The sequence below is a fragment of the Ceratina calcarata genome, unplaced genomic scaffold, assembly GCF_001652005.2.
Source record: "Ceratina calcarata isolate Rehan_Ccalc_2016 unplaced genomic scaffold, ASM165200v1 scaffold321.2, whole genome shotgun sequence".
NCBI classification, from domain to species: domain Eukaryota; kingdom Metazoa; phylum Arthropoda; class Insecta; order Hymenoptera; family Apidae; genus Ceratina; species Ceratina calcarata.
Window position 1 is genome coordinate 1 of NW_017154760.1, and position 9,477 is coordinate 9,477.

The 9,477-nt window shown below is 36.1% G+C and overlaps 1 protein-coding gene across 1 annotated transcript in view; it reads left to right on the top strand.

Moving 5' to 3' along the window:
• Nucleotides 1-196: 196 nt before the first annotated feature.
• The window catches only part of LOC108624589 (NUMB endocytic adaptor protein), a 12,582-nt gene continuing 3,301 nt past the window's right edge, over nt 197-9,477 (top strand). The window contains exon 1 of the mRNA XM_026813276.1: nt 197-395. Within this exon, the coding sequence (XP_026669077.1) occupies nt 258-395 (138 nt within the window). The 5' untranslated portion in view covers nt 197-257. The remainder of the gene's footprint in view (nt 396-9,477) is intronic.

Below are 9,477 nucleotides of genomic sequence, written 5' to 3' on the forward strand. Positions count from 1 at the left end.
AAAAAGACAGTTGGTTGAATGCATCAACAATATTTATACTCTTCTACGAAAATAATAATTTAATTCTATAATTTCAAAGATTTATTTAACTTTATATAATAAAAAACGATAATTACAGAATTTGTACCCCAATGGATCATCTAGCCAGTTAACATAATAATAGTAGAAATCCATACTTCAAGAACGAAAGCATTGTGCAAAATTAATTGTTATTTTCCTATAATTTCCAGAAGCGAGAGAGGTCTCCCGGGAAAAGAATGGACCGACTTCGGCGGAGTTTTCGTGATAGCTTTCGGCGGCGGAAAGATCCCCATGTACCAGAATCGAGTAAACCTCATCAATGGCAATCAGACGAGACGGCTGTTCGCTCAGCCACGTGCGCTTTCCATGTTAAGGTATAATAACTTCATCGCTACATAGAATTTAATTCAAACTAGATTATAAAAATTCTTTCAGGAAATCCCTGCTTATTTTATGCGTTAACTTCATTTTCACCCCGTAGGGATTGACTTTTTTCATTAATGGATGTTTACATCATAAGAGGAACATATCCTTCTTTTATACATATGAGGTCATATATACATGTATACTTAATTANATAAAATCCGCTATCTGATATATTTTATATAAATTAGCACATTACATGCACAACCATGACATAATAGCCTATAAATGAGTATTACATCCATTGTCATAGCATATAAAATATTTAACTACCCCATAAATTGATTAAATAGGAACAAGTAATATTGATGGAAATTCGTTCGATGTAGCTGCAGTTATAATAATGCAGCTACATCAAACAGATTAAAGAACGAATAAAAATAACATTATTGTACATTAAAACGATGTCATATGATTTTGATAAAAATAAGTGTTCAATCAATTTCGTATAAAACCTGCACAATAAAGGTACAAATTTTATGATGTAGTAAACAAATGAATAATTCCAAAATTAACAGAATTTAAACATTATGTCCAGCAATTACTAGGCTCGAGCCTAGGCATGAGCCATTAAAGATAAAATAGCGTGCTCATAGTTCAGTTTATAAGCCAAAGTAATCCCCTTTAAGCATGATTTACAATTGGACACGGGTCGGGCACAAAATTTAAAGTGGTAAATCGCGTCGGCAACGTGTGGCACGATATGGTATGGCACGGTGTTTCATCGGGGCAGAGTTGAATCGCGTCCACACTGAACCGCGACTAACGCGTAGCAATGGAACGTCTGTTACATTGTTCTGCAAGTATGTACCTAGTAACCATGCATCGCAACGCGTACCTGTGTCTGCCTACGTCGCGATACACGCGGCAACACCTGTCTCGGTGAAAGGATCGGGCACTCATGTAGCGAATATTTGTCGTTGCCAGACTCGCTGCCATTTCAGGTAGCGTCGAACCGTCCCCTCTTGTTTTCTACCACGATTCAACCCCGCCGGATTCGTCCATCCCATTCAGACGTCGCGTCGCTTTAACAGCGAAACTTGTATCACTACTCTTTATGCCTCCATATTTCCCTTTTTCGCGAGCTTCAACCGGAATAATTATTTACATTAGTGGAATGCTGCTGTTTTGCATTGTATCGTGAACAGTTAATGCTGAGGCTGCTTTATTATTCATTGTTTAATTTAAGATGTAACTGAAAATCTTTGAAGAAATACAAAATATTTGATTCTTCAATGATCATTATTTGAACAGTATAATGCAAACAAAGAAAATAAGAACATGGGGAAAATTCAATGGAAAAGAATGTGAATGGAAGGATTACATGCATCCTACATAGCTTAGGACAACTTGTATTACTTTTTTGTAGGAAATTGTATGTAATAGGAATAAAATAATATAAATATGTAAAATGAATTGTAAATACTAATTTATCGCAAAGGATCAACTAAGTGACTAAACATATGAGGCTATTCATGTAGAAGCCAGGATGCTTGTTAAATTTTTAAGAACANCTGCACTCACGTAGATATTTGTCGACGACAATGTCGCTGATGTTCGAAATAGTTGGAACAGAGCTACGTAACATTTAATGCCTCGTCCCATCCATAACCAGAGAAATAGTTGTGCTAATTACTATTGAACGCGTCCTTTAAGCAGAAGCGAACAATGCCTGATTATAAAGGACCCGTGTTTTCCCAACGTAAATGTAATTAGCTTAATTAACGGCGAGCTGTGGGAAACGCTTTTTGCCGGAGAGCCTGTAAAGCAAAACATTGATCATACCAGTTTCGCTTCTGTATAAATATTTTACAGGAGTTAAATATGAAGGACGAGACGAACGATAATAACGTTGTTAATTTAATGGAGGAAAAGTGGAAGAGTTCTACTCAGAATTTCATCGTCTTTGACATCCTCAGAGAAACTTCATCTATTACGAGGCATTTTATATAAATCTAACTACCTCAAGAATTATAAAAACATTACCAATAAAAGTTTATGTAGAACCTTAAGAAAATAGTAATACATTAATTACATTTTACCAATTCTTCTAATAATACTTTTTATTATTTATTTAACATTATAAAATTATTTTATGCAACAGTAAAAAAGCTACATTTTTATAATGCGATTGCTCATCGCTATTCGCGAGGTAGTTTAAAAAATGTCCTATACATATTCTTGATAGCCTGAGTTATAGTATATGTGGTGGGAGTATCGTCGGCTGAATTCAGTGTCTCTCTTGCCATGGAAGGGTCGTCGAACCGATAGGGCTGTATGAACGTACAGCGGCTTTCACCGGCGTCTTTGTAGGTCACGATACTTCTCTAGGGGCTCGGCCAGTTAGAAGATCCATATGTTTCGATTGGTACGTAGATTGGCCCGAAACCAAGGATCATGTACATACATACATACATACATACATACATACATACATACATACATTACATAGATGTATATATTCGGTAGCATGAGAAACGTTCTACCGAACGGTCATTCAGATTCTTTTTAGAATGTCCCGTTTTTACTATGCGTCCGAGATTATATGTCAGGGACAACTGTGGTCGTGCCACAGAACGTTTCAGATACTCGCCGTGACTCTTTCCGTCAGAAAGTGGCACGATCGGAACGATACCTCAAGAATGAGTTGCTGCCGCGAGCTGTTTTTGTGTTGAATAAATGCTCAGAACATGTTAAAGTCTTTAAATAATCTGGATTCGTTTTCTCTTATTCTTCCATTTAAATCAATTTATTCCTTTTCTGGAATTCATTTCACTTAGAGAATACGAGAATTATGTTCATTATATTGGACATAAAATAAAATGCGTAAAATGCATGATTAAAAACTGCTACAAGTGAGTTTGATAACATTTTAACGAGAAGTTTTAAGATTTTTCGTGTTTGCACGTTCAAGCAAACTCGGGTGTGTGAGCGTAATGATAATTACTGAATTCGACCTTGAGGCGTGAAAGGAAAAATATGGCGATGGAGAATGCATCCGCAGTTATTGTGTGCGCATGCTGACGGGTCGTGCATGTCAGAACGTAGACGTAGGTAGTCGATCTGCCGCGTTGTAATTTCCTGCTGTTAGCGAGCACTGTCGTCGTGATGTACGCGGCACTCCCATCCCGAACAACGGGCGATATTAAAATTGCTCTTAGAAATGGAGAACGCTTCGTTAACGGGAGTAATGACGATGTGGGAAAGGGGTATTACGTAAAAAGTTCTCTCAAATGATTCTCTACAATTATATAAAATTGACAAAATGACTGTACAGATTATACACTGTCAGTGAGTCATCAGGTGTAATAAATAATATCGTGATTCAATTTGGAATGACTAATTGTAATTTATATATATATGTACATATATGATATGTATCTGATTACACACTGTCAGTGAATCATCAGGTGTAATAAATAATATCGTGATTCAATTTTATGTACATACATACATTTTTATTAATTTAATATTATATATTTAATTAATTCAGTATCATATACATATATATAATACTAAATTGCAATTACTTTTACCTGCAATATATATATATTAAAGGCTAATAAAGCAACTTAGTATTTTTTATTATAAAAAATTGTATTATTGTTGTTCATATTTGTGGTTATTTTTAATGATATTTTAAGTATTTACTAGAATCTACTATTTATCATAATTCTAAATATTAGAACAACTAGACTTGTGTATAATTGACGATTATTACAGCACATTATCTGGGAACTACTTGCAGTAATTTTATGTACTTTCTATCTAATGTTTTTATGTAACTTAATTTACTGTGTATCAGTCATGAAATTCCGATGAGGGAAAGCAAACTAATTTGAATAAAATAGCTTCACCGATGCATCCGCTAGTTACGCATACGGATCACTGAGAACTCGCTTCATTTATTGTATGAGAGTTGATATATATAGTAATAGGTTTCCCTCATTAGTATTGCAATAAACTATAAATATAAGCCTCAGACGTGTCAAATTTCCTTGTAATTCTTGTTATATTATTAATTATAAATACGAACGTTATTAATTAAATATTAAGGCATTTGTCTTCTTTCTCGTAGTTAGGAAACGTTAATTGCAGAATTCATATTACAATTTTCACCTATTGATATTTTATTTCTATAAATTATAAAAAACTCTTTTACATCTTACCTCGTTGCAGTTGATTTTTATAATGACTCAGTCATTTATAAACTGTCGAGGACTGTCGTATGCTCGGTTTAATCCCAGATTTTTTTTCATGAGAAAATTATGACAGCAAGAGTACATATTTCATTATGGAATAATGATGCTTGACCTATAATCAAAGAGCAAGACGAAAATAGTTATGCATCCGAATGCAATTATACGACGGCTTTAGAGAAATTATAGGTCTTAAGGATCCATATTGTTTCCTTAAAATGTAATTTCATTCAATATCAAAGGATTACAGGCAACTCTTTTTTATACGCCTTCGAATAAGAACAGATTATTTACTATCACCACAATTTCGTTACGTTGTACTGCAGACAGTCTAATAAAGGCATCACCTTGGAGAAATTTATACGATTATACATGTATCTTAATAATAAAACGAGACAAGACATGTCTTGAAAAAATGTCAGAATTACTGAGACGGTTAGTCATTGGCAGACTCATAGGTAGAGTTGGGGGAAAAGAAAGTGGAAGCCTTTTCGAAGACACTCAGCGCGTCAGCCGATCTCCTTTAATGAATCACTGAGATTCTTTGCATGTGCCTGTTTCTTCTTACTCTATTAGTCATCGTTATTCGATTTCTTTATTTCGTTGTGGTTTCATTAAACTTTCTTTTTACTAAAAGTATACAGGAAACATACGAAATAGCTTTTGTACATTAATATCGGTCTTGCTATTGAATGAATATTTACACCTTTCGTTATCTATCTTCTGATTACTCAAATCACGTTTTATAAATTGCAGTGAACTTTGTAAAAGTTGTTCTGGTTAAAATCGGATGTATCCACGTATCTACTGGTACACTTTCGCTTGTGTCGTACGCTGCACACTAGGGTTCGTTGGTTGTTAGATGTGTTGATGCATTTCATGAGTGAATCACCGGTTGACTGTAATTCAATTCATGAATCCAATCGAATTGCAGACGCGTAACGCTTAAGGTCTAGATTGCTCTAACAGCTAACATGTTATATTGTATCTTATTTACAACACACTTTCCTAGTCACTTAACGAATTATCTACTTTATTTTTATTGTACGAATATTTTTTTCTTTTATTCTTTCATTGTTATAAAATATTGAGAGGAAATGTTATTTACTCTGTTCTAAGCCAGAATTTTCAGTGACTTGGCAATAATTCCTAAATCAATTTTAGAGGTGTGAGATTCCAGAAAGATAGACAGTCTTTCACAAAGATATTCACAACTGACATCGAGACTGGCAGTTGTCGTTGTCAAGAATAGCAGTTGTCGACGAGACTCGAAGAGAAGCAGACGTGTTAATTTCTTTTCTTTTATAATAAAGTCTAATTTAAATAAGTTGTTGCTTAAAATCAACTTTATTCTGCATCTTCTTTGCATTTAAGATCTCAAAGAGGTTTTTCTTTGATTCACGTTTACTTTTAAATTGCTGAAAGGCTACAACATGCAATGGGGAGCTACTATTAAAAGCTTGTCTGCCTCCCACCACGTGGCCTCATGATTCGATGTCGTGCGAACACTTATCGATTCTCCTCGAAACGATTATCTGTTTCGGTGGGAGGCGGCGAGGGTGTCGACACGCACGTGGCCTGCAATTGTCTCTGAATCGAATCGCGTTGCAACGGTCCCACTCGTTCTCCGTTTCCGACGCGTTACTCCTAAGCCTATTATCGCGTTAAGCAAACAGCTTGGGTAATCCGATTGCGTCGAGAGTGCTTACTTTCGCACGTTTTAGCCATTACCCGATCCTCGTGGCCCGCGATCGCGATCATCTCTGAAAAAGAGCGCGTCCTCGAGTTTGATTATTTTCGTTGCGTTGCAACCGGCACACCGTGGACTTATGGTTACAGCTGTGGGGCCTCATTGTTCTCCTTTCGAACGAGCTACCTATCCTCGTGTTCGAGGATCGCTGCGAATACGTGACAATATTTGCTTGCTCTCGGGACGCGTTTCTGCGAAGCACGCGTGAGATGCGATTAAATATCGCCTACTGGACTCGAGAACATTCGTAGAGGTGGGCTAAGGTTTCGTTGACGCGAATACCACTGTCCTACAAACTACGATCGAAAGTTTTAATAGTTGTACTAAGAAATGTATCCATTATACTATTTTAGCTGAATTAAGAATCAATAAAAATAGCTAAAATAAAAATGATGAAGATACAATAATTTGTTCTTCTTTGATAAAACTGAATTTCTGTGAACAATTTTGAGAACGTCGTCAGTTTTAAAGAATTTAATGTTATTAATTAAATATTAAGGCACTTGTCTTCTTTCTCGTAGTTAGAAAAATTCATCACACTCACACAGCACACATGAAATCAAGCCAATAATTTCTGTTCGCCGAACGCAATGAATGGTGAAAGGCAGGGATAAAAAATGATCGTACCCCTGGGAACAGGACCCTCCCCTTGTCGTATTCACGTTCGAGAGTGAGATATTTACATTGTCCACGAGGCTGGTGTAGCGTTCTAATGATCTGGTTGATGTTGGTACACCCGTTATCTGATGCACCGGGATCCCATTAGAACCTGGGTTAATGTGTTCTACTTTAAGGCCAAGATAAGGTCACACGGTTTTATCTTTACTGGGGAGCGAAACGCTACTACCGTATGTGCTATCATTGAGAGAATTTAAGGTAGTTCAATTGCAGTATCATGCGAAAGTGTGTTATAATTTCCTTGAATATATTTCCTGTTTCTCTGGGGTAAACAGAATTGGAAGTATGAACGAGATAAGTTAAATTAGCACGCCTGTTAAGGTGCACGTCACACCTCTGTGCACTGCGTCTCTCATTTTATTGAACCATGTTTTCGTTTAAAGGAAAGTTATCAGCACTTTTATGCGTTCATAATATATATTTTGGCATGTTATTATTNTAGTTAGAAAAATTCATCATACTCACACAGCACACATGAAATCAAGCCAATAATTTCTGTTCGCCGAACGCAATGAATGGTGAAAGGCAGGGATAAAAAATGATCGTACCCCTGGGAACAGGACCCTCCCCTTGTCGTATTCACGTTCGAGAGTGAGATATTTACATTGTCCACGAGGCTGGTGTAGCGTTCTAATGATCTGGTTGATGTTGGTACACCCGTTATCTGATGCACCGGGATCCCATTAGAACCTGGGTTAATGTGTTCTACTTTAAGGCCAAGATAAGGTCACACGGTTTTATCTTTACTGGGGAGCGAAACGCTACTACCGTATGTGCTATCATTGAGAGAATTTAAGGTAGTTCAATTGCAGTATCATGCGAAAGTGTGTTATAATTTCCTTGAATATATTTCCTGTTTCTCTGGGGTAAACAGAATTGGAAGTATGAACGAGATAAGTTAAATTAGCACGCCTGTTAAGGTGCACGTCACACCTCTGTGCACTGCGTCTCTCATTTTATTGAACCATGTTTTCGTTTAAAGGAAAGTTATCAGCACTTTTATGCGTTCATAATATATATTTTGGCATGTTATTATTTAACTAAGTTTTCAAAGCGAATCGAACGAGTTTCCGGATCGTTAAACCGACCTTTTTCAGCTCTCATGCACCCTTTGTACTTCAGCTTATTTTGTTTTTTTTTCGGTATATCAATTTGGCACATAGCTAAATCAGTGATACTGTGTGATGAAAAACGAATAAATAATTCTGATCACATCTGATGTTCCCGTTAATATAAAAATTTTAACGACATGCGAATGGAGCATGGATTTTATTTTTATAAGCCATAAGGCAAAATTAAAAATTTTATCAGCTACCTTCATAAAATCTGACTATAAAATTTCGCTATGGAAAGCATATGATGTATTGTAGAAACGCAGTTGTGTATGTATTTACTCAGAAACGATGTGATAAAGTTCTATCAAAACGGTTTTGCAGCTAAGTGACTCCGATTGTTCTAAATATTTTAATTATGTGAATAAAAATATGCATACTTCGTTCTATGTCTATTTTTTCAATATTAGAATTAATGATCTATCAATAAAACAATATTTTCACCATTTTTTTTAAATAGACTAGTAATAATTTCAAAACAGTTCTCAGACTATTAATAGCATTTTTTCTTTGACAATAAGAGCCATGTAATTCTTACCTTCGTTGAACATTACGGACATTGCACGCACTGCATTGACCTCATAAAAGATTATTATACGATCAGCGTAAACAACTCGTGATCAGCAACAACGGCATAGACCCGAGAGTGCATTAAATAAGGAAAAGCGAGAAGAGAAACGGAGATAGAGAATGAATCGCAGAGAGAGATTTTCTCAACCTTTCTCGTCTCTAGATCCGTTGGTCGGTTCTTAGGGGTGCCGATTTAGGAGGGGTAGATTCGTGGCCCCGTACCTAGGGGAGAGTCGAGGGTTCTGATATAAAAGATTCTTTGGGAACCGAGGCCAAGATTCGATCACAGGCCATTGTAAGACCTCGGCTTGGTTCGCGGCCGTTGCCAGACACTGGACTGCCTTCTATTTTCTCAAGGCCAACTATGTTAACGACTTCATCAGGGAAATGGGAAGCGGTGTTCTCGTCCTCTGGGAATATTCGCCGATTTCCAGAACCACCGCGCCGTTTCCTGGGCACTTGACCTGCCCTCGGTGTTATGTACGTCTACGGTGTAACTCGAAATTTTCTGTCATCCAATTAACAAATGTAAATAATTAAATATTAAAAAAGACAGTTGGTTGAATGCATCAACAATATTTATACTCTTCTACGAAAATAATAATTTAATTCTATAATTTCAAAGATTTATTTAACTTTATATAATAAAAAACGATAATTACAGAATTTGTACCCCAATGGATCATCTAGCCAGTTAACATAATAATAGTAGAAATCCATACTT